This window comes from Castanea sativa, chromosome 11, assembly GCF_040712315.1.
Source record: "Castanea sativa cultivar Marrone di Chiusa Pesio chromosome 11, ASM4071231v1".
Classification (NCBI taxonomy): domain Eukaryota; kingdom Viridiplantae; phylum Streptophyta; class Magnoliopsida; order Fagales; family Fagaceae; genus Castanea; species Castanea sativa.
The window spans coordinates 16,706,444-16,732,871 of record NC_134023.1 but is presented as its reverse complement, the minus strand read 5'-3'; the positions used below and the strand labels follow the sequence as shown (position 1 = coordinate 16,732,871).

Sequence of the window (26,428 nt, the reverse complement as noted above, 5' to 3'; positions counted from 1 at the left end):
TTTGAACAAGAAAATCCATGCTAAGCCTTCAAGGAAGAATTCATACACTAATTAAGTGCAGCCTTTGAAGATCGGTAAGAGTGCCAATCTCCAAGGCGATTGTCTCCGATGGATCCCACCCTGGCACTCAAATTGGCCACAACAGTAACATCCCTTTCAGTCCCAGTGCCTCTGCCAACTTTTAGGAGCGGCCACAGATGCTGCTTGTACAAATCAACCATAATTTTTAGTCATACTATAAGCTATACAGCCTCAAAAAAGCTTAAACAACATAGTAGTTAAACAAAGCCCAATTGCAATAAAAACTCCAGATAGAGGCATTCCAATGATTGGCTTATTGCAAAATCAATTACACTGTTTATTGGGAAGCAATTAGCTAAGAGGAAGCTTATGCATCCAGATATTATTTGTAAAGGGCAATAGTGACAATTAACATGAGATTATCTGATTAATGTGCATCTCGTCAAGCTAGATCTAGATGCCTTTTCAATCCCACGACGTGAAGAAGTCTTCTTCCACACTTCTGTTCAAGAATATATATATAACAGAAGCAAAATCATCCTTCCAATGGTCTAGAGGGACATTGGACATGAAAAATGGTCGCCAGGTTCATTAGCCCAAGTTTTTAATACAAAGCAGGGAAATTTTGTTTCATGAGGCACCATGTCCTATGTGCCACAAACCCCCTCCAACGACACATGATGGATCTTTTATATATATATATATATATATATATATATATATAGAGAGAGAGAGAGAGAGAGAGAGAGAGAGAGAGAGAGAGGTAATAATACATGATTGATCTTAAAAATGACATTCTTTTAAAGGTTCTCAAGAGGGATAAGATAAACATGCGAGAAACAATGTGGATCTTGGCAAATAGTAAAATGATATCTCATACCACCGGCTCATGCTACACAACAAAATATAAAAGTTAATATATATATATATATATATATATATATATTTTGTGGGGACACCTAATGTTCCTATTTTCTTCTTATTTCTAATTTTCATGATAGCTAGAGACTAGGTGATTATTTCTTATGTTATTTTAGTTTGACTTCTTTCATATGACTTTTGCCATATATGTAGATGTATTCGTTTGTAAAGAAGTAAAGGGTAAATAATAAAGCTTTCTTCTTCCCCAGTTTCTCTTTTGATGTTCTCTTTGTAAAAACCTTATATCATTTACAACATATGAAAGTTTGTAAAAACCTTATATCATTTACAACATATGAAAGTTCTAGAGGATCCTAATTGTTGATTTTGTGTTTCCTAATTTTCAGTGGGAGCTTGAAAATGAACATCTTTTGAGTTTAAAAAAGTGTTCCAAAACCATACCTTGAGGGTTGTCGTCATCTTAGGTTATCTTTTTTCCTTTGTTTGAGAACAAGTTGCAAAATGAGACCTTTTTCTTATAGGTAAGAAACCAATTTTCTGTCACGTTATATATTAATAAATAGACCATTTCATAAGTGACTTAACATGAGCCCATAAGGTTATTAGCCTTTTACTTTCCTAAGATCAACTCAAATAATTGAAATTTTCCATATGAAAGAGAATTTTTTTAATTTTTTTTATTTGATAAGTAATATGAAGAGAATATTTCAACGGGATAAGATCTCTTTTCATTGAATCCTCTAATTTACTCTTATTTTTATTTAAATGTAAGACGTGATATTTAAAAATCAAAATGCATACCACATGTCCATCTAAGGGGGCGAAAAAGAGGACCATCATTACTAGCTCAATAATGTTTTAGCAGTGACAGAAATTGCCCAACAGAAGCCAAAAATCATCTGAAAGATGCTTCACAGCTATAGTAACAGATTTATCTTCAACTAACAAGAAAATGAGTCCACCAAGCTAGGAACAATATAACATGGACAATGACAACAATTAAAGTTGAATAACCAAATCCTTACCGAGTGAAAAGTTTAACCAAAATAAAATCCAATCATAGAATTAAATTCTGATTACGAATATTCTATTAAGCTAAAGTTTCTTGTCTATAAGCTGATTCATTTGTGCCACCAATGTGATTGGTATCATCAGTTAGTAAGGTTTACCCAAAAAATCAAAAGACTGAATTTTTTTGCACACATTTTGAAAACAACAAGAAAGTGCCATTTACTTACTGAAAGCAATTACGTCAGAGTAGAAAACAGAGAACCAATGAAGTTACAAAGGAAGAAATTGAATAGTCAATAGTTCTCTTAATTTATTAACAGATAAAATAAATTAATCAAAAACAATTGAGATTAACGACCAAAAATTTCAAACTCAAATATAATTATTTAATATTGCATGCTTATAATGAATATGACCAATCACCAAGGAATTTCCTGGCCATCCCAGGCAAAAAACTTGCCATTGTCATGGCTCTTTGCATTGTTGATGATGCCTAAGAGCTTCTGAACTGAGAACTCTTTGGTGAATAGTTTGCCTTCTGGAACATTTCTTTGAAACGGCCTAGAAAGATCAGTGTCCACTGTGCCTGGGTGCAACAAAATGCATATAATAGGATCCTTTTTTCTTGCAAACTCCACTGACACAGTTTTTGTCACTGCAAGCATCAGTTGAAAAGAATATTATAGTTCATCAGAACATCTATTTATTTGTTTTTGTTTCTTTTGACAATGTGGTTATTGATACATGTTTGCAATTGAACTCACCAATACAACAATACCCAACATGTTCAATTACATGTCTTAAATAGGGCATATGTATTAAAACAATTATCTGAATAAAAGTATGGGAATATGTTGATGAAACATATGGCAGTAGCCCTGCTGGTACAACTTTTTAAATAGCCATAGAAAACAACATTAAAAAATAAGGTTCTTATCTCAAGCTTCAACTAGAACCATTGAAAAGGACGCTTCAGATCTGAAATTACCAACTGCTTGAGGTAATGTTCTTAGAGAAGTGCTCAAGAAATGATCTCTTCTATTAATTCATATTGTAGCTTTAAACCAAAGTGGTCAAGGATCAACTCCTTTTTTTTTCTTAAAAAGTCAAATTTAATTTTGCAGTGTTTGAACTAGAAAATCCATGTTAAGACTTCAAGGAAGAATTCATACACTGATTAAGTGCCGTCTTTGAAGATCGGTTAGAGTGCCAACCCCCAAGGTGATTGTCTCCAATGGATCCCACCCTAGCACTCAAATTGGCCACAACTGCGACATCCCTTTCAGTCCCAGAGCCTCCGCCAACCTTTAAGAGCGGCCACATGTGCTGCTAGTACAAATCACAAACCACAATTTTTAGTTATACTACAAGCTATTCAGCCTCAAGAAGCTTAAACAAAATAGTAGTTAAACGAGCCCAATTGCAATAAAAACTTCAGATAGAAGCATTCCAATAACTGGCTTATTGCAAAAACAATTACCCTGTTTATTGGGGAAAGCAGCTAATTAAGAATTAGCTTCTGCATCTAGATATTATCTGTGGAGAGCAGTAGTGACAATTAACATGAGATTAGCTGATTTATATGCATCTCTTCATGCTAGATCTAGATGTCTTTCCAATCCCACAATGTGAAGAAGTCTTCTTCCACACTTTTGTTTAAGAATATATAACAGAAACAGAATCATCCTTTCAATGGTCTTTGGAACATTTGGTGGGTGGAGGGCAAGGTCAACAGTTTGATCCTATACGGGTTCATGAGTTGTATTTTCCCATTATGAACAGAAACAAGAAATGATGGACTAAATTTTCATCTCATTGAATATCACTCAAAAAATATTCTTTAGAGATTTTGTTCCAACTTAATAAAACAAACACACCTAACAGGATGCAGGCATTGGTCTCTACTAAAACCTTTTTGTTCAACATCAAACACAGTAATAAAATGAAAATTTTTAATGAGCATACCTTAATCACTATAATCAGATCAACAGCATTAACCTCATATGCAAGAAGCAAAGATGATTTCTCAACTTTGGTCAATGTTGTTTCTGTACTGCAAATAGAAGAATATGATTGACTGCCGGGCTTTAATAGAAAAAGTAAAATAATGTAACAAAATATCTTAGTTTCAGTCCACAATTAGAAATTTTATTGCAGATGTCAAAGCCACTACTAGTCTGGAAATCATGCTTCAAACAATGAAACAAGCTGTACCTGGTTGCAACACATCAGGGATTGATACAATTCCAGATGCATTAATAAGAAGGTTCAAAGAACCAAATCCTTCTCTAATAGACTTTGCAGATGCCTGAAATGTGACATAATATCAGGGTAAAGAACAAATACTAAATTTGTTGCTGATAAGTGGGAATTCTATAATCTTAACTAATAATGTACCATATCATTGACAAGACCCAAAAAAAAGGAAGCAAAAGTTGCAAATCTACCTTTTTATTTTTTTTTGACAAAACTAAACTAAACAGCCTTTCAACACCCATATCGATAGACCTCCAATTTTTCTATACTTAGCTTGCATTTCTACCAAAGGCCTAACAATTTTCCAAGTAATCTCAAAAGTACAAAACCAGTATCATTGACCTCAAATAATGATTGTAGGAAAAGAAAATTTCTTAATTGCATCAGTCTACTGAATCAAGGTTAATAGATTTAGATAGTTGAAAGTACCAAACTCAAAAAGTACAAAAATCATCTTGGAAAGATGAAAAGTTTTCCCTTTGAGTAAGTGGTCATATAGCCTCTATGGTGCTTTCAATGGTCAGATCCAATGGTAGAATGCTAAGTCTTTCAGCAAATCTATTTTTCAGATGTAGAAGCGCTAGTGCCACGTTAGGATTATGGCAAGTAGCAACAACATGCCCTTTCTCATTCTTCTCCAGCAGCTGCTTAACCTATATGAGGCAGAAAATAAGTCACATGATTACAAGGATTTACTTGAACTAATGCTTCATTGATTCAATTCCTATCTCTTAATGGTCCATTAGAGTCAATCTCAATTTAATGCAGACAAACTCTAAAAACAAAATGAGATTTCTGTGACCTTGTTGCACCAGAAGAATTCACTTAATTCAAGAATAGAAGTACTGGACCAGAGCACAAGCATTAAAAAACTTGTCACAAGCATCTACAGATTATGGTAGAAACAATGCAACTCAAATACCTAGAAATCTAATTTAATGATTATTGACAACGTCACAACGGTACTGATGCTCCATAAAGTTCAGACTCTGCACACTCAAAATGAAGCAGCATCTGACACAAAAGAGAGTGAGGATGCAACACAGTAGAAATTAGAAATGCTAAAAAGTACAAGTTCATAAGATCATGGAAGAGCCATGAGGATAATCATCAGTAACTGTAGACATTCAACTTTGGCACCCTTAAACAACTTATCTCCCTTCATAAAAACAACTTGAAAATTAAATTTTAGTAACTATTACTTCATAAACTCATGAGGTAGCCATAAAAATTATACAGTGGAAGATTTTTTATTCATCTGAAAAATTAGAGAATCACTTAGCAACCATTATACCTATACACCCTTAATGGTGGCCTCCAAAAGACATCTAAAACTCTTGTCTAATCATGACCAGCAATTTTGCAGCAGACTTATTGGAAGAACAGAAAACCAACCAAAGCACACCAAACCAGAGTTCAGAACATGCTTCAAGGTTTATACCAGACTAGCAAAGACAATGACTGTGGATTGACCACCCACATTAGAGTAGGCCAAAAAAGGACAAGAAGGCAGTTTGTGAACAAGACAATTTTTTCCACATCTTGACAGGTGATCGTGGAAAATTTCCACTACTTGATGACAAGTAAAGCCTCCTCTTAAAATTATTACTTTCGAAAATATATAAATCAATACACCAATGCATAAAAGTCTAAATTTAAAACATTAAACACAACATTACTAAAAAAGTTCATTCTTCCCCCAAAGGTCGTAAAGGCCATTGACTTAAACTTCTGTGGCTTTCCTGTGACAGGGAGCTTCAGATAAAGCTTTTGGGGCTAAGCTTAGTTGGAATATATATTTTTTATATTATTAAAATATGGAGGATGTTTTAGGTTTTAGAAAAAATGGTGATTGGAAAAAAGACTTAGTAATGGGAAATATAATATTCTCCTTATTCACTCTATCTTGATATCCATGGGTTGCTTGGATTAAAAACCTATGTTTTGAGATGCAATTAGCTTTAGGATTGTCTCCTCAACCTTTTCAATGCTCTTAGTGCTGAAAGAAGGTTCTGGGGTTTAAACTTTTAAGGATACAACTAGGCCTTTTCTTAAGCACCAGATTGGAAATGGGGATTATACTTCTCTTTGGTGAGATAAATGACACTTTGCAGGGCCCTTGGTATTGAGTTTGCTGCAACTTGCAATGCCAATGAAATTACGGGTCCTAACTCTATGTCATAAGACCAAGCTTTTAAAAAGTTTTAGAACAATGATTAAGTGATTAAACTCACATTTCCTAACAGCTTAAGTTTTTGGGGCGAATATTAATTATCATTATTATTAGAGTAAGTAGTTTCGAGATCAAATCTGTCCCTGCCCTATCTCTCATTTAAAAAGTAAAAAATTCCGCATGTTGGTAGTGGGACAACCGGTAATTTTAATAAAACGAACTCCTAATTAGTCAAGAGCCTTGTAGCTAAATGACACCTCCTAGCATATCCAACAAAAACATAAAGGTTTAAATCCCGTCTCACTTATTGTAACTATCAAATTAGAAAAAAAAAAAAAAAGTTGGTTATTTCCACTTTTTTATATCCTGAACTTTAACCCTTGACTTTAATTTTGGTAACTGGAGTTGGACATCAGTATCACAAATCATGCACACGCTTATTAGTTATTGACTTAAATTAACTCTAAATTGGGAATAAGCTTTAATTTTCATCTTTTTCTTTGATTAGCTTTGGCAGGATGCAACATTAACAGAATGTCACGAAAATTTAACATTTCACTTGAGCAATCAATGTTAAAATTGTAAGTAAACTTTTTATAGAGAAATGTTGTACTCCAATAAAGAAGAAAAGGAAAGAGGAAGTAAAGAAAGCTCACAAATTCAAGGCCGATTCCTCTGGAAGCTCCTTGCACCATGGAAACCCCACCTTCCCATTTCAAAGCAGAAGAAGAATAGCAACGCAAACAAGCCTTGCGGGCTATAAATCTCAGCCTCAGCGGTGATGCCATTACTGTAAAAGCGCGCTGGTTCACAACCAAAAGCTTCATTCATGCATGAAATATAACAACAGATGGAGACAGAGATCTATTCTATGTATCTATATGTACCTACGTGTACAAGATTCTGGAAGCTGTTAACTACTCCAAACTAGTAGTTTAGCACGCTTACTCACCATGAACTTATGCAATACTGTCTGGCTGTTACACTGCCGCCAACGTTGCTCCTTGTCACTCAAAGCCGGCATAAACGTTGGAGCTGATTCTACAATACTTGGCTGGCCCAAATCGATTAGAGTACCATTGGCCCATAACTACCCAACTACGTTTTTGGGCCTAAACACATCCAACCCACCATCCTTACAATCTTCCTTTCATTGTACACACAATCTCTGTTTTTTTGTGGTTTGTACCGGATGATAAAAGCATATATCATTAGGTTCCGACACAATAAATTAAAATGATATTATATTTATAAATGGAAAAAATTTAATTACAGTATCTTAGGTATTGTTTCATAAGTTTTTTTTTTTTTAAGATTCAGCTATGCAGTTACTTAATTAAAAAATACACTTTCATTTCATGAGAAAAAATTCATATAACTGAATTTTAAGAGAAGAATTTAAAGAACCGCACTTAAGTACTGTGTCTAAGTCTTGCCATTTATAATAATATTTGACCATACCAAACCAACACAAGTTTACTTTAAAGCGTAAACATCTAGCTAGTTCTCTGTCTAGACACATAATTATTGAGTATTGTGATATAATGTTTCTTCCTCTCATATTTATTAAGGACTTCTTACTTAGAATTGAAATGAAGATCACTTACCCCAAATCCAATTCCCATCCCAGCAGCAGGCACCGAAGAGATAACATAAGACTGCAAAACAAACAACCATGTTCCACCGCCTACTCAAACAACAACAACAACAAAATGGTTTTATCCAAAAAAATAGAAAAAAACAAAATGGTCAATTTTTTTTAATAAATAAATTAGAGAGTAAAAAAATACACGAGTTTGACGGTTGAGGTGGACTGTTGCTAGTTCCCTTAGATCAATGGCTGTAATCAATCACCCTGATCTAATGGTGGAAAACTGGTTACGTCAATAGCCCTTATATTACAAGTAGAAAAAAAGAGAAAAAAGAAAAACCACAAAGGCATGGACCATAGAAACAAGCAGCCACACATATTTTCACATATATTCCCTCTCAACCAAATACAGCTTCTTCTTTCCCACACCATAATATTATCCCCTTCACTCTTCATATTCACATGTACCCAAATTTCATTCCTCACTTACCTTTCTTCACACAGACAACATTGTATCTATAACCATAGGATTCCCAGAACGGTATTGCATCCACTCAAACCAAAAAAAGCACAACTTTCTGGGAGAGGTAAGATACTAATAACGTTTTTTTTCTTTTTTAAATTATTGGGTGTCATCATTTATATTTAAATATAAAGTTTGTTTGGGGCAATTTCATTTCTGGGTAGCTTGAATTTTGTTTGTTTTATTTGTCTCTGAACTGAAAATACCAACTTTTCAACTAATTGACCACCTGGGATTTGTAGAGGGTGGAGGATATGATATAAGGAATTAGAAAGGATTGAATTCAGGCTGTTGTTGGGAACTATTTTTTATAGACCCCCATGTTAATAATAGTAGGAGTATGCAAGGAACAATGGTTTTTCTGGCTTCTATGGCCAGTTTTGGAAGTATAGCATCTTGACTAACATTATGTATATAAAACATTTTACTTAACCAAGGAAACGAAGGGAGGGAAAAACCCATGAAATATATTCGGACAAAATTGTTGTACTGTGTTTTGATTATTTCTTCAACTACCGGTGTGAAATAGTATAAATTTCTCATTAAGATCAACAAAACTAGGTTTAAAAAAAATAAGTTTTGTCACTAAAGTGTACATTAAATTGAGTTTTCATTCCTAATTTTTTTTTTTTTTTCTGTTTCTAAATTATAAAAAAGTTTCACGATCAAGTCTTCCATCCACTCTTATTAACTTTCTATAGTACTTGATATACAAAAATTATAAGTGATATTATTTAGCCATTATTAATTTATTGCATTAGCGTATAATCCCATGTATATATACTAGTACATTTAAAAATAATCAAAATTATATATATATATATATATATATATATATATATGTATGTATGTGTGTGTGTTTGTGTGTGTGAGTTTAAATTATATATCGTGGAAGTTACAACTTACACCTTTTTTAAGTCATGAATTTTTAAGTTATGGATTCAAGCTCCACCTAATGTAATTATAAGTAATGTTATACCACCCAATAACTTGTTATAATATTCATATTTTCAAAATCCTACCATTAAATTACGTGTTCTATATGTTCTTGACATTTATGCTAATTTTCATGTTAATTGTATGCTATTTACTATCTGATGCATAAACTCATTTTTTATGTATTATTTTAAACTACAAAAACTTAAATTTAATCAATTGATTGATGACATGACTATAAATCTTTGATCACATTAAAATTTTGTAAGAATGGAAAATATACGAAGATAATGTAATTTAACGGTAGATTTGCTAAAATTCGCATCCAGTTAAAAAATATTAAGTGATTTAATATTGTTTAAAATTACACCAGGCGTAACTTGAACCCAGCTTATATATATATAATTTAGAATCTAGACTCTTCGGTTTTTGTACCTAATAATTCATTTGTCACAAAAATTAAAAAATTATATAGAACACGTAGTACAAAATTGAATTTTTGCATGAAATCCAATTTAGAATATAATTGAATTTAGACTTTTTTATTTTTGCATCTAATAATTCGTTTGACACAAATTTTAAAATTAGATTGGCACATGGAGCAAAATTAGACTCCAATTTAGAATCTAATTGAATTCTCTACTTTGGTTTTAAATATATATATATATATATATATATATATATATATATATATATATATGATTTAGAATTTAGACTCTTCGGTTTTTGTACCCAATAAATCATTTGTTACAAAAATTAAAAAATTATATAGGACACGTGGTACGAAATTGAATTTTTGCACGAAATCCAATTTACAATATAATTGAATTTAGACTTTTTGATTTTTACACCTAATAATTCATTTGACACAAAAATTTTAAAATTAGATAGGACACATGGAGCAAAATTAGACTCCAATTTAGAATCTAATTGAATTCTCTACTTTGGATTTATATATATATATATATATATATATATATATATATAGGGTGCATTGACTTTTGGGTTTTTGCATCTAATAATTCAATTGTCACAAAAATTAAAAAATTAGATGGAACATGAGACACAAAATTGAACTCCAATTAAAATTCAATTTAGAATTTAACTAAATTTAGACTATTTAATTTTTACATCTAATAATTCACTTGACACAGAAGTTTTAAAATTAGATAGGACACATAGTGCAAAATTAGGCTCCAATTTAGAATTTAATTTGATTTTCTCTATGCTTTGGCTTTAAATAAATTAGCTTGTAACCCTATGCATATGCATAAATATACTTAAAAGATATATATTAAATTGTATAATATAATTCTTACGTATATAATTTAAATATTATTGATAGTCATTTTTATATATATATATATATATTAACTCTTTAAAAAGTCTTGTAAGAATACTATTAGGTAGAAAATATAAATTATACATTTTTTAATTTTTTAAAATTTTTTTATGTTCATTAATTCTAGACTCTTTGGTTTTTGTATGCAATAACTCACTTGAATGGATATTTATGATGTGGTCTCATATTTGATTCTAAAAGTAAGAAATAAAACTCTCTTTAAAAATAAATGATTTAGGATACATGGCACAAAATTGAACTTCAATTATAGAATCTATATGGGTAAAACTTAAGTATATTACTTAGATGTTGTTTCTTAGATTCTCTTTTTAAGATTCTGCCAAATAGTTTTTTTATCACAGAATAAAAGTATATTTTTTAGTTAAGCAACCACATGACAGAATCTTAAGAGAAGAACTTAAAAAACAACATCTACGGTAGTGTATGTAAGTTTTGTCATATATATATATATATATATATAGATTAATTAATTTTATAGGGTGCATTCTTCCAAAAAAAAAAAATTTGATATGATGCACAAGTATAAAGATATTTAATTAATCTCACGTGGTCTAAAAGATTAAAAGGAAAAAGGTAACCATGAGTCACACTTTCTGATTGCTCAGTCACAATGGTAAATAATATCTTGTTTCTTTTAAATATAATCAAACACTAAGTGTTGGCATAAGTGATTCTCAAACTAAAAAAAAAGGTTGTTGGCATTAGCTTTGTTGCTCTGCTTGTCAGTATCTCTTCGATGTACTTTATAATTATGCCAAAAAAGCTAATATTCTATTTCTTTCTAATGTAGGTATTGGCATAAGCTTCATAGTTGTGCTTGTTTGTAGCTCTTGGTTGTATTTGATAGTTAAGAAAAGACAGTTGATCAAGCTTAAACAAAGGTTCTTTGAACAGAATGGGGGTTTAATTTTACAATAGAAACTCTTTAAACAAGAAAATTCAGCTGAAACAACCAAAATTTTCACCATAAAAGAGTTGAAAAAGGCTACCAACAATTATGATGAAACTCTAATAATTGGCCAGGGAGGGTTTGGTACTGTTTATAAAGTTTATAAAGAAATTTTACCAAATAATATGATTGTGGCCATCAAGAAGTCAAAAATACGAGATGAAAGCCAAACTGAGCAATTCATCAATGAGGTAGTTGTACTTTCCCAAATTAATCATAGGAATGTGGTTAAATTATTAGGCTGTTGTTTGGAGACATTATTAGTTTATGAATTCATACCCAATGGTACTCTCTTTGAGCACATTCATCACGAAAGTAAGGTGTCCACCATATCATGGGAAACTTGTCTTAGAATAGCCGCAGAAACAGCAGAAGCACTATCATATTTGCACTCTGCAGCTTCTCCACCTATAATCCATAGAGATGTCAAGTCTTCAAACATATTGTTGGATAACACTTACACAACAAAGGTATCAGATTTTGGAGCTTCAAAATTGGTTCAACTAGACCAAACACAATTAGCTACAATGGTGCGAGGAACTTTGGGATACTTGGATCCGAATACATGCAAACAAGTCAATTGACAGAAAAGAGTGATGTTTATAGCTTTGGAGTGGTCCTCGTAGAGCTTTTAACTGGAAAAAAAGCTCTTTCATTTGATAGGCCTAAGGAAGAGAGAGATCTAGCCACATATTTTGTCTCATTTTCGAAGGATAATAGATTGTTTGAAGTTCTTGAAAAACATATAGCAAATGAAGAAAATGTAGAGCAACTAAAGGAAGCTGCAAATCTTGCAAAGATGTTCTTAAGATTGAAAAGGGAGGATAGGCCTACTACGAAGGAAGTGGCAACAAAATTGGAGGATTTAAGAAAGATGGAGAAGCATTCCAGAGACAATGTTGATTCTAACTCAAAAGAAACTAAATTCTTGCACACCAAGACATTAGATTCTCACAATTATGATGTTGATAATCAAAGTGCTGATGTGAATGATACTGTGAGGAACCATGTAGCATTATTGGATTTTGACGATGGGAGATAATCTTATCTTGATAGCATATCGTTGGTAGATATAATACAATGTGGTTATTGTATGTATTTGCACCCGAAATGTTTTTAGGAGCTTTATCCTAAATCAAAACTTCTGCCAATAATAATGAAGGTTACAAATAAATATCATACTTATTTCTTTCATATTTTCCCTTATATTTTGTTTTTTCATCTATGAATATAAATTAGATTTACATTTTACGGAAAGGTGGATAAAACCCTACCATACTGTAACTCTCCACTTAAGAAACTCTATGCTTGTGTTCACCGTAGGATTGAGATCAAATGATGCTATAACTATCAAGGGTTGAGATTGAGCATTAAAAAGCATAACTTTCAATCTCAGCCCTTAAATAAAAAAAAAATAAAAAAGTAACTAAAAAAAAATTGTGTGGTGAGAGTTGAGGTGAATTGCACTTGGTACACTCGATCCAAATCCGTTCGCCTCATCCCATTCATATATTATTACAAGAAAATGGTTCTTTGAAGGACTAATCATAGATTTATATAATAGTCATCTCATAGCCGGGATGATGATTATGTACAGTGACGTTTTTGCATTTTGGGGTCTATGCTAGTTGTAAATTTCATAGGGGTTTGTGTTTGGTGGTAGTGGTCATGGACGTGAAGTCATTCGTGGACTTGGGGGCAATGACCCCCTTTTTTTTTATTTAAAGAATTGAAGTGTGTGTGTGTGTGTGTGTATATACAGGTACTACTTTGGTCAATAAAATTATTTTTTTTCCCTTAATCATTATAAGAGAAATGCTACAACTACAAACTTTTTTACAAATATTGAGGTAACTCTATCTTTTATCTCAAAAAAAAAAATTGAGGTAGCAAATTCTTATTGGTTTGCATCTTGGCCCACTACTTATATCACTATTTTATTTACTAATAACTACTCATCACAACAACAATTTGTAAAAAGGTTTGTAGATCTAGTATTTTCCTCATTTTAAAGGTAATAAATTTTTTTAAAAAAATTTATGAATCTAAAATCTAAAACAAAATATATAAGCCCAAAAAATTAGCACAACAACAAAAATTACCGATAGCAAAACTAAAAAAATTAAGACCAATCAATCAATTTTACCAAAAACAAACAACTTGGTCCTTTAAAAAATTTTAAACAAAATAATTTTGACACACTTTACACACACATAAAAAAAAATAATAAAAGAAAACTATTGCCGGCTAAGCAGCAGAGCCGAAAACAAAAGCCATTGCATGCATCCAACAACAGAGCCGCCCTCCTAACTCCAAGTCCTGACTTCCTTCTTGGCAGTGGTAGTTTAACAACATTTATATTTGTGGTGTTAAAAAATTTATTTTTTAATAACTTAAAAGATACTTTATCTATTTATACATATCATTTTACAATACACTCAATATCAAATGTTCTATTTTTTTTATCACTTCATTTATAATACACCCATTTCATTGAGAGAGAGAGAGAGAGAGAGAGAGAGAGAGAGAGACATTTGTTAATGAGAAAAAGTCACCAACACCAAACAAACAATAATTTTTTTAGGGAAATGTTTTGTTATATATAGGGTTATGTGGCAGCAAAAAAAAAAAAAGTAACATATGCCCAAGGGTCATGTGCAATGCACATGACTAGGAGGAACTTTTGACACTTGTCACTTTTGTTTTGCTGCCCAAAGATTAAAACAAGCATTGAAGAGTATATTTTAGGCATGCAAAGAATTAAAAGACATGGTAAATATGTGTGTTATGTGTGATAAACCTTAATCTAAGATCATGTGAACATGTTATTTGAATTGAAATCCTAGAACATGCAAAACTAAGAACAACCTAGTTCTATCATACTAACAATGAACAACAAATGAAGAACTTGAAATAAAAACATGCTTGTGCTTGAATCTAAATAAGCTAAGGCTTAATGAAAATAAGGTTTAGAAATCTTACTTGTATGCACTAGCAATTTTGAGCACTCCAAGCAAAAAAGTTTCTCTAGATAGGGATTCGTGAATAGGAAGTTGGTAACTTAAGACTAGGAGGACTAAGCTACCCCTTTTAGTGAGTTGAGACTAGGAGGTCCAAGACACCAAAGGCACCTTCCTATTACTAACTCTAGAGAGAGAGAGAGAGAGAGAAATTTCGGGTTTTTCTTTAAAACTTTTGGGTGCTTTCAACTTATACTAGAGAGAGGTATTTATACTGAAGGTTGGGTGTGGGCGCAAGCGCTCACGATGAGTGGTTTTGTCATGGGAAGTATGTTTTAGCAAAGTGGACCGGGTGGAGGGTGAAAATGAAGTCCCACCTAGACTAGGTCTAGGAACCATATGTATAGCGCATTTATGTGAATGATTAATCTTACCAAAACACATGTTCAAAGTTTAAGTATGGGTATGGGAAGGTGTTAGACACCCAACCCCACTTGACCAGTAGGTTGGTCCCCACTTATTATGTTCCAAATACACACACACACACACACACACACACACACACACACACACACACTAACAAGCATCTAAACACACAAACATGGCATCTCAATCATAGCATTCATGGCACAAGGTCCTAATAGTCATCTAGCATGGCACTGACATTTTATCCATCCAAAGGCAGCAAGTATATCACAAGGTAGCAACATCAACAAAGTAGTAGCATATAATCATGCCCACCCGACCTGTAGGTTGGCCTCTACTCATTGTGTATTCTAATCCTATTAAAAGGTTCTCTTATAGGTTATTCTACACACACACAGACACACACATACACTAACAAGCATCTAAACACACAAACATGGCATCTCATAGCATTCATGGCACAAGGTCCTAATAGCCATCCAGCATGGCATTGACATTATATCCATCCAAAGGCAGCAAGTATATCACAGGTAGCAACATCAACAAAGCAATAGCATATAGTCATGCCCACCTGACCCGTAGGTTGGCCTCTACTTATTGTGTTCCAAATCCTAATCCCATCAAAGGGTCCTCTAATAGGTTATTCTACACACATACACACACTAACAAGTATATAAACACACAAACATGGCATCTCAATCATAACATTCATGGCACAAGGTCCTAATATTCATCTAGCATGGCATTGACATTATATCCATCCAAAGGTAGCAAGTATATCACAAGGCAGCAACATCAACAAAGCAGTAGCATATAATCATGACATTTAATCAAGCATGTTCAATCATTCAAGCATTCATCAATCAAAGAAACCAACCATTATGTTCAAAGATGCATATTTATATACATGACTAACCTTCACTTACCTCAGCACCTATGCATCAATGCATGTTCATTTTGTTCATCTAAAGCATACAAACCCTAATCCTTAATGTTATGTTTTTTTTTTTTTTTTAACATAATATTTATGTTGGTTGTATTCCATGACAAAATTGTTGTAATTTCATTAATTTATTTCCTTGTATTTTGTGGATTTAATTGTAATGGGTTTAGTATTAGTGGTGAAGATTGCTCAAGACATGTTGAATTCGCGACTAGCTCACTACTGGTTCGGGGTTGCAAAACTCGCAAAAGGCAATGTGAGGAGCACATGTGGAAGTTCAAGAGTCAAGATTTTTTGTGAGTATCTTGGGACTTGGACAACCCACGAGACACTCTAACAACTGGGATTTTAAGTATTACTCTCCTATTCTTCACCCACACTATATATACTTTCATTACCTACAAAATTGTATGGAGGTTATCAGATAGAAAACCCTAGGGATTTAGGTTTTCACTACACCCACCTTTTAAAGAGAGCTACTTATCCTCTAGAGAGAAATCCTTGTAGTCTCTTCTCCTCTCCTCTCCTCTCCCATTGTCATACCTTGAGAGACGATTTTACCTAAACGCAAGCCATACTCATTTAGAGTGTAGAGAGTGTTTTGGAGCTTGAGAAGTATTAGGTCTTTGCCAAATTAAGCTGATAAGGCTTGGCAGTGCAATTGGGAGGGCATTGCGGGATTCGAGAAGCTAGTGAAGACAAGACTCCAAGAAGTCTGATAGTAGCTAGAGCTTGGAAAGCTCAAGTACTTTGGGTAGATTAGGCTTGAATAGGTCTTTTTGGTATCCTTATAATCCCTCCAACTTATTCACTAGTGGATCATTTCAGCTTGGAGGGCTATAAAGAGGTTTTTACGCTGAGTTCTTTAGTTTTCCTCTTCAATAAAACATCGTGGTGTTATCTCGGGTTTGATATTCTTTAACCTAATGCCCTTTACATTTAAGCATTGCATCCTCATGTTCATCCATGCAATTGTGGAATGCTTTGGTTAATTAATTGGCTAATTACTTATATTTTGCTTTAATTATGTTTAGGCTAAAATTAATCTAGCTGTAATTAAAAATGGGGGGTCTAAACTAGCTCTAGTATTTATACTAGTGAGCTTTCACTTAATCTAACAATCCAAGTAATAAGACATGGTATTCTACTGACCGTAGACCTAAACATTTGAAAACGAAACTAACAAAAGCTAAATATGTAATTAAAACGAAGCAAAAAAGGGAAAGTAGCAAAAAACCTAAATCTAGGTTTCTATGCACGACTATGCGTGTGCATATATGAAGTATGCGTACGCATGTCTTGTACGCAAGCATGAAGCATGCACATGTATACACACCCAGAAACAGAGTTTTAAAGCAGCAACAAAACAATAATTTAAATACAATCTAGCATGCTTGTCTCTCTCATTCTTGTTTGTTTATTACTATGTTTTCTACCTTAATACTTTTGTTGTTAGTGTAGGTTTATAGCTTTTGTATTAGAGGCATGCTAGTAATAAATACAATCTAGCATGCTTCTAATACGAAAGCTATAAACCTACACTAACAACGGAGGTATTAAGGTAGAAAACATAGTAATAAACAAACAAGAATGTGAGAGACAATGTTAGACCCTTATTTTAGACATAAGAACTCTTTTAAGCTTTAATTTGACCGTTCCCCTCAGTTAATCTAATCAAGATAAAACCAGAAGGTTAGTAAGTTTAAAACTTGAAGGTCAAGACCAAAATAAGTCCCAACCAAGTAAATTCTAACTTGAGGATGTTTTAGAATAAAAAGTCTCTCTTTAATTCATTATTTTCCAATGAATTCAGAGTGTTTTAGGAAAAGAGCATTTGAGGCCTTTAATAGTGATCATAGAGGGGAGTAGGGTGGCTCCCAGCTGATGTGAGATAAACTTTACATGATCTTACATCAAAAACTTTCCATACAAGTATTCAAAAACCCTACATGCGTGTGCGTGCTTCAAGTATGCATATGCATGCTTACAATATGCGTATACTTAGGGTTCCTATAGGCTTTTCTTTTACCAAAACATCTTTCAAGATAAAGATATACCAGCTTGATCCCTAAGCGAAACCTGAGCCTCCGAATGATGCTATCATTAGGGAACAAGGGATCAAGTTATAAAGAGTACAAAATGAGGTATCTACATTGGGGACAGAGATAAGTCTCTAGGTAATGTGGGACTCCAGAAAACTAGTTTTTAATAAGTAAAAAATATAGTGGGCAAAGTCAAACTGAATGGGGAGCAAGTTGAAGAAAAAAAGGAAGAAAATCTAGGGGATCTTGTCTACGTGCCTATCATCCTCCAGATCTATTCCTTTTTCGGTTCAGTCTTTTTTGTTTTAGTTTTGATATGACTTTCATAAGAATTTCAACCTTTTTTTCCAGAAATTCTTGGTCCTCAAGCTCAAAAAATTAATTTTAAATGTTTAATTAATTAATTTTTACTAATTTTACAAGGAATCAACAATGCTTTATCTCGGATTAAATTAGGTGCATACAACCTTACCATGAACTATATCCTCAACCAATAGCATTATGACACATCATTTAATTTGAATTGAACTAAAACTATCCCAATTAGAATTAAGAGGTCATAATCACATATGGTAGGGACCTAATTCATGCAAGTGCACTTTAGCGTTAATTATATATATATATATATATATATCTTTTAATCTGGTTGTCCAATTAAGGCTCATGAACTGTTGTTTTGATTGTTATGAATTTAGAAATCATGTGGTCAAAAATTACAGTTCTTCCCTGTAATGTGTTATGCAATGGGATGCATGGTGCAATATAGGTAAGGTTAAATGAGAGTTGCAAAATGGAGTGTCTACACAAAGCTCCTAAAGAGGCAATCTTGTTTTTCTCTAAGTTTGTCGTGTAAGCTCAAGTTGTGTGATAAATCTTAAGTAGAAGACTATCTTGTGTGTGCACCGTGTATGTCTTCTATGTGTTTCATAATTTGTCTCTTTTAGATTCTATATTACATATCATGCTTAACCATAGTATTTTCTAGTGGGTTATAATTAACTTAATTGGTAAATCATACTACTCCACTATTTAGTTTTAAGAATCATGTGGTATACTAGAGGGAAAAACTCAAACAGTTATTAAAAACTGTAGACAATGTGATAACATTTAGACCTTTCTTATAATAACAAATTTTTAAGATTTATAAAAAAAATCCAATATCAGAATTCATCTAAAAAATCTAGAGGATGTTAATAATCGAATTTGTCTTTCCTAATTTTCAGTGGGAGCTTAAAAATGAACATCTGGGTTTTATAAAGTGGTCTAAAACTATACCCTGAGGGTTGTTAGGTTATCTTGTTTCCTTTCTTGAAAACAAGTTTTAAGATAAGACATTTTTCTTATAGATAAGAAACCAATTTTTTGTAAGGTTAAAGTATTAGCAAGAGGCTAGATAAACTAATATTCCAACAAAAAATAAACTAAATTCATTAAATTGATGATGCATCATGCTTAACAAACTATCATATAAAATTAACAAACGAACAATACCTCAATACCTCTATTGAGCTATTATTCATCAACAAGACTAAATAAATTATTATTATTATTATTATTATTATTATTATTATTATTATTATTATTATTATTATTATTATTATTATTATTATTATTATTGTTGCTGTTGTTGTTGTTGTGGTTGTGGATTTGGTTAGGGATTTTTAGATTTACAGATGTGAATTCATAAAGAAATAGAAAGCAAATAATATTTAATTGGAACATTGATATAGTATTGAGGCTGATGTAGGTGTACGTAAAAAAAATAGAAAACTAAACTAGAAAAAGTGGAGTTTTTTGAGATATTTTGCCAATGATGTGTAAAGTTTGATGTGAATGTTCTTATGTATGAATAAATCCCTTCATCAATGACTTAACTTAGTCCCCATATGGTATTTTAATGGAATAAGTTTTCCTCCCATTGAATCTTCTAATTTTCTCTCATTTTTATAGATGCAAGACATGTGACATTAAAAATAAATAAATGCAATATACCCATGTAAATGGGAGAGAAAGAGATGAAGATGTTAATGAATGTGATGAAATTCGATAAATTTACATTAAGCTTGTCCCCCTAGATTCGAAGTCTGGCTTTGTCTGTATTATCATTACTCATGTTGTATTGTTCCTAGCTCATAGTACTCTTTTATATCTATATCTATATATATAATAGACGAAGCTGAGAGAAAGTTGATTCCTACATTTAAGGACGTGTTGACAAATAGGATAACTGCCCGTCTAAAATTTAGATACGTATAATTAAAAAGCGATAAATTACATCGTTTAGTAACGCTACTACACCGTTTAAAAGCGATAAACTATATTGTTTTTCTGTCTTAACATACCGTTTGACAGCCTCTCAGTATAAAAGTTAAATAACCGGTTAAAATACAAAGAAGCCTGGGACGCAGAGATGAAATAAAGAATAGAGAAAGAGGCAGAGATTAGCGAGATAGAGAGACATCTCAGGCCAGCACCACCGTCGGACACTGACCACCAAAAATCTTGCTTCCCTCAACTAGCGGTACCCTGTTACAGGGTGTGTTTTCTTTTTTTTGGTTTTTGGTTTTTGGTTTTTGATTTTTTTGATTGAGTTTTTTTTGTTGGATAGGTTTAGATTTGATTCGTTTTTGTTTTGGGTTTTTTTTTTCAATTTTAAATATGACTTAGGCTTTTGAAAGACTTGATTTTGGTTTAGGATTACGTTTTTGGTCCAGCACCACCCATCTCCGGCTCCATTCAATCACAGTCTCAACGGTGATTTTGGTTTAGGGTTATGTTTCTTTGCTCTGTTCGTTGTCTGCCTCCATCACTTCTCTTCAACAGTGTATTCGGAAGGTACGCATGATTTTCTTGGAACTTCTCGCAATCGCTTTTTATTATTCGAATTGGTGAAAGGGCGCAAGACTGAACTGTTGAAAGGGTGGGTTTTCTTCAGCAACAGATGACACAAAGGCCGCACCTAGGTTGTTTTGTTTCAATCAATTTGGGTTCTTATAAAAATAATGGAAAATGCAAGACAAACACGTCTAAAAAGACGGATGCTAATGTTTGAGAGACGATCCAAAAGAAAATGGCATGAAATGGAAAATAGTTTACAAAATAAACTTACCCAGGCTATGAGTCTTTATGTATATACTACCTTACTCTATGAGTCTTTATGTATTTCATAGTAATATTAATTTTTGTTTTTTATTTCTTTAGAACAGTAAACTGAATGTATTGTAAAGTTTACTGTGACTGCCATATTTTCTTTACGAATTATCACATTAAATCACCAATATACATATGTTGTTAGTAAGATTAGTAAAGGGCAGATTCTTGAAAGCCAAAACTGTACTGTAGAGAGTACTACACAAGCCATAATCCAGGTATAAATTTAAAAAATGTGTGTGTGTGTGTGTGTTTAAAATGTTCTAATATTACAGATTCATATCACAATGAAGTGCAAAACTTTGAAGCAGATATCAGTGAATGTGAGATGTCGTTAACATAGCAAACAACCATGATCTGATCAATATCGCTATGATTTTAAACTTTGCTTCACACAACTTTTTTTTTTCCTTCCCAAACCTCATCTTGCTTGACAAACCTTATAATTATCTATTTTACACTACTTATAAAAAAAAAAAAAATTATCTATTTTACATTGATTCTATAATTCATTATAACATTTGTATAGGTTTATTGATTTTTAATGTACATAAGGTTGTTCTATACAACTTTTTTAGAATTGTTATAAAATATTGTTCCAGTAATTAAAGTTTGACAGATTAACGTTGGTTTATTTTAACAATCAGTTAAATTATACATGCCCAATAAGAAACTTACCAAAAATTGCCCCCTTTTGTATAGAGTATGGATATATACACTTCACATGAAACTATAATTTGTGTATACACCAATTTTACACTATCTTAGCGTCAAAGATTTCATATGATCCCGCGCATAGCGTGGGTTAAACACCAGTATATCTAAAAGTTGAAGCATAGAATTTAGGACCTGTTTAGTTAAGAGGAAAAAAAAAATGGTGCTTTTAGTTTTGATTTTCAGTTTTTTGGGGGACCTACTACCAAAAAACTGGTTTGGTTGTGTTTTTATACTTAATATTCATTTTCAGTTAAAAAAATGAATTTGAATTCAAAAAATGAATACAACTTTTGGCCGTTTTCATTTTCAGTGAAAATGAATATAGTGGCATTCTTGTAAAAACATCAAGTTGGTGGGGCCCAAATAATTAATGAAGACTTCATATATCTCTCTCTCTCTCACTTTGGGTTCATTTGGATACAACTGAAAACTGAAAATACTGTAACAAAATAATTTTTAAATGTGTGAATAGTACTGCGGGACTCATTTTTAATAAAAAGTTGCTAAACAGTGTGTGCACAGTACGTGCACAGGGTGCACATAGTGCGTGCACAGTAACTTTGCTTGAAAGTCTGAAATGTGCAGTAGAAAAAAAAAAAAAAAAAAAAAAAGAGAGAGAAGAAGAAGAAGAATGAAAAGAAAAACACTGAACGCAGACGCATTCAGCGCAATCCAAACAGATACGTCTGCGTTCAGCGCAATCCAAACAGATACTTTGTCTTCTTCTCTCCCTCACAAATCATAGAACCAATTTCTCTCTATTTCCTCTGCACCGATTCTCTCCCTCTCTCCTTTAACGAGTTCTTCATTGATGAATTGACATAAGGTAACTTCGATGTTCTTCAGAGATTGGAAGTAAGCCACATGTTGGCGCAAGGCAATGCTATTTTGATGTAAGATTGTTCTATCTCTCTCCTCAACAAGATCAATTTCTCTCTCTCTCTCTCTCTCATAGTTTTTTTTCTTTCTTTTTGGTGGGTTTATAATTCTTTCATGCATCTCCAATGTAGGGTAATGTAGAGTAGCAACAATTAAGAAAGTGAGTAGCAACAAACTATCGTAAAAAATGTGATTATTCTCTCTGTTTTGCTATATGTGTGTGTGTGTGTGTATTCTTTTGGTGGAATTTTAATTCAATCTTGCATCTTTATTTTAAGTTGTTCTAATTTGGTTGTGTTTTTAAATTGCTATCTTTTTTTTTTCTTTGATTGTTAGATGTGGCCCTATTTTATTATAAATATTTTATATAAAGATATAATGTTATTCTATTACATAGCATGGCTTGGATAATTTGGTGTTTACAACTATATCTTTTAATTTGAATATTTTTCTCATTATCTTTTATTCTATAAATTTGTTATCCCCTCCCCAAAATAGGTGATATACTCTCTTTCTTGCAACTCTTGATATGTTTTTGGTGTTGTGTTTTTTGAGTTCTCATACAAGTCCTCTCACTCTCTCTTATAGTTTTGGTTTGATATTCATTTGAGTTAATCCTTAGTTAGGAAGTGAGAATTTGAGTTTATATCAAAACACAATCTACATGACTACAAATTTAAATGTGCCTATAAATTATTTGAATAATATCAATTGTAATTATGTGATAAGTTTCGATTATTTAAATGTGCTTATAAATTATTTTTTGCTTTCAACAAAATGATAATGAAATTGGTCTTTTGTTCTTTCCTAATGTTTCTCCAAAAACATGAGAGAAAAGCAAGGATTCTTGGAATTTTGGGTGATTCGTTTAACTAGGTTCTACATTCCATAATTCATTTAAAGGTCTTTTCAATAATTTATGTTTGCAAATTTATATGTTCAATTCTGTTAGTCAGTTTGTAATTTGTTCATTGCCTAGAAAATTGTAGAGGACTTTTTTTCTCTAACCAAAAATTTGCTTCAAAAGCTTTCACACCAATACATATGGAACACCCTCAACCTTTTCATCTATGACAGCATTCAAAACCAACTTTCTCAATTATTAGAGGAGGAGGTACGACTATTGAGAGACTTTCACCAAGCCAATGCATCCAACACACCTCTTCAATAGCAAAAGGTTCAGCCATATCAAGTGGTACTTGTGTGAATACCAAAACACCTAGGTCTCCTTTGTTAGAAATGTAGAGTGTAAACCCCAAGGGGTTATCTTAGTTGTTCCCAATGTGTTATGATATTTCTCTCGCCAACATTTTGGGACCACTCTTATGCGATTCCATCTTGTAATAACCTAGTGTGTGTGGGATGAAAGGACTGCATACACTTAAGGGAATAGTCAGATACTCGAAGAGGTCTAGATATCCTCGTTTGTAAAAAAAAAAAATAAATAAATAAAAGAAAAGAAATGCAAAGTGTAAAAGTTTTATTTTTGATAAATTTTTGTAATGTTCTTGGTATCTGATAAGGGAAACTCTATTCAAAAAGTTAGTCATTTTGCATACTTTTTTTAAAAAATTTTATTATGGCACTAAAAAAAAAAAAAAAAAAAAAAAAAAGCATGCGTTTCACACGTGTGATGAGGCTAGTTGGTCTCTAAACTTAAAAAAATCAATGTTATTTTTTTCTCTATTAACTTTCGTTAGTTTTCTTGCCCAAGTATTTAATGAAATTGTAGGGACTAAAAGGACCTAAGTAAGTATTTGGGCCTTGGGCTTTGTTGATGGGCGCTAGTTTGTTTTAGACTAAAAGCCCCCTAGAACTGTAGGTTGGCCCATGAGTCGAGAGTCCAAGGATTTGTCCGAGGACGAATATCTCCTCGGACAGACCCACGATGACTTTGGGATTCGCCAAAAAGATCAAGGCAGAGTTCTGAAAAAACCGTTGGTTAAGAAGGGGATTTAAGCACCCTCCGGACGCAACGGTGTGAGAGAAATATCTCAGAAAAAGGCTGCTACCTCCACATTAAAGACCCTGCACCTACCTCCCTAGCCTCATTAATGGGGGAATGACCCCCTGAATAGTAGAAGTCAGCCTTCTTGCTATCATTTAAAGACTTCCAGAGGGTGGTGGATGGGACAGGTGTCTAATAGGGTGATTTGCGTTACATGTGGATAAAGAGGGAAGAGAGTAAAGGAAATGGAGGCTAGAAAAATATTAAAGACTGTAACCTTTGAAAGAAGAAAGAGAAATAATATATAAGTTGTTCTCGGCTTACGTCCGAGGAGGTTCATTTTGCCCTGCTTGTCTATTGTTTGCAAACACTGTAACATTCAAGCCTGTTCATCAAGCTTCAAGCACCACTAAACTAGATTGTGAACCCACACTCTACAAATTTAATTGTTTAAGACTCATTGGGCTTGAGCCCACGTGTGTTTTTTGGGTCCAAGTGCAATTGTGCACTTACAATTGACGTCGTCTGTGGGAATCTAGTGTTGAAGGAACTGGAACACCATGGCAAGCTTAGGCTCACACCATGCAGAATTTCACGGATCGCAACCTGAGGATCTTTTCGAGAGTCTTAAGCGCCGGAGGGATCGAGAGGGTAGCGTTCACACCGAGTATCCTAGAGCGAGTCATACTTACGGTGGAGGAGACAGTACCACCCATGAAGATGGTGCCAAAGCCATACAGAAGGAGATCAATCATCTTAAGAGGAAGTTACGCCGCGTCAGACGGAGGCATTCGCCATCCTCATCTAGTCTTTCTTCAGGGAGATCCTGAGGAAGTAGTTACAGTTCAAGGTCATGGTCACCCCGCAGCAAAACATCCTCTTGTGAAGAGAATGGCTCACCAGGTCATAGGCATAGGAAGCTCCCCTCCAGGGGCTTGGGGAACGATGCTATGAGGCAGGCGTTGCACCAACTCTCTAAATCACCATTCTCATGTAGGATTGAGAATGGAAGACTCCCCAAAAGGTTCACCCAGCCCACCTTTACCATTTATAACGGTCGGACTGACCCGGTGGAACATGTGAGCCACTTTAACCAGAGAATGGTAGTGCATTCTCACAATGAGACCCTGATGTGCAAAGTCTTCCCTTCTAGCTTGGGACTTGTTGCTATGAGGTGGTTCAACGGTCTAAAATCTGGGTCTGTAGGTTCGTTCGGGGAACTTATTAGAGCATTCGCGTCATGGTTTGTTACATGCAGCAGAGTTCCTCGACCGCTGGACTCGCTGTTATCTATGGCTATGAAGGAGGGCGAGACGTTGAAAGCATACTCCGACAGGTATTGGGAGATGTTTAAGGAGATAGATGGTGATTTTGACGAGGTGGCGATCAATACTTTTAAAGTAGGTCTTCCAACCGATCATGACTTGAGGAAGTCCTTGACCAAGAAACCCGTACGAAGTGTACGTCGCCTCATGGACCGTATTGACGAATACAAAAGGGTCGAGGAAGACCAACAGCAGGGGAAGGGTAAGGCAAAGGTTATCCCACAAGAGAGAAGGGATTTCAGGTCGGATAGATATAACAACAACAAGCCGAGAAGAGATTACTCCGGACAGTCTGGCTCGGCGGCACCTCAGATCGTTAATACTGTATTCCGA

At 33.4% G+C, this 26,428-nt stretch overlaps 1 protein-coding gene and 1 pseudogene across 1 annotated transcript; one reads left to right on the top strand and one right to left on the bottom strand.

Moving 5' to 3' along the window:
* Positions 1-2,111: 2,111 nt before the first annotated feature.
* LOC142617536 (uncharacterized) lies at positions 2,112-7,333 on the bottom strand. The gene is made up of 6 exons (XM_075790434.1): positions 7,000-7,333; positions 4,671-4,823; positions 4,129-4,222; positions 3,880-3,962; positions 3,087-3,240; positions 2,112-2,569 (listed from the first exon to the last, which is right to left on the bottom strand). The coding sequence occupies exons 1-6, from the start codon at positions 7,168-7,170 to the stop codon at positions 2,334-2,336; spliced, it is 891 nt and encodes a 296-aa protein (XP_075646549.1). The 5' UTR covers positions 7,171-7,333; the 3' UTR covers positions 2,112-2,333.
* A 3,680-nt stretch (positions 7,334-11,013) lies between these two features.
* Positions 11,014-12,747, top strand: LOC142616150 (wall-associated receptor kinase 3-like; annotated as a pseudogene).
* Positions 12,748-26,428: the final 13,681 nt, after the last annotated feature.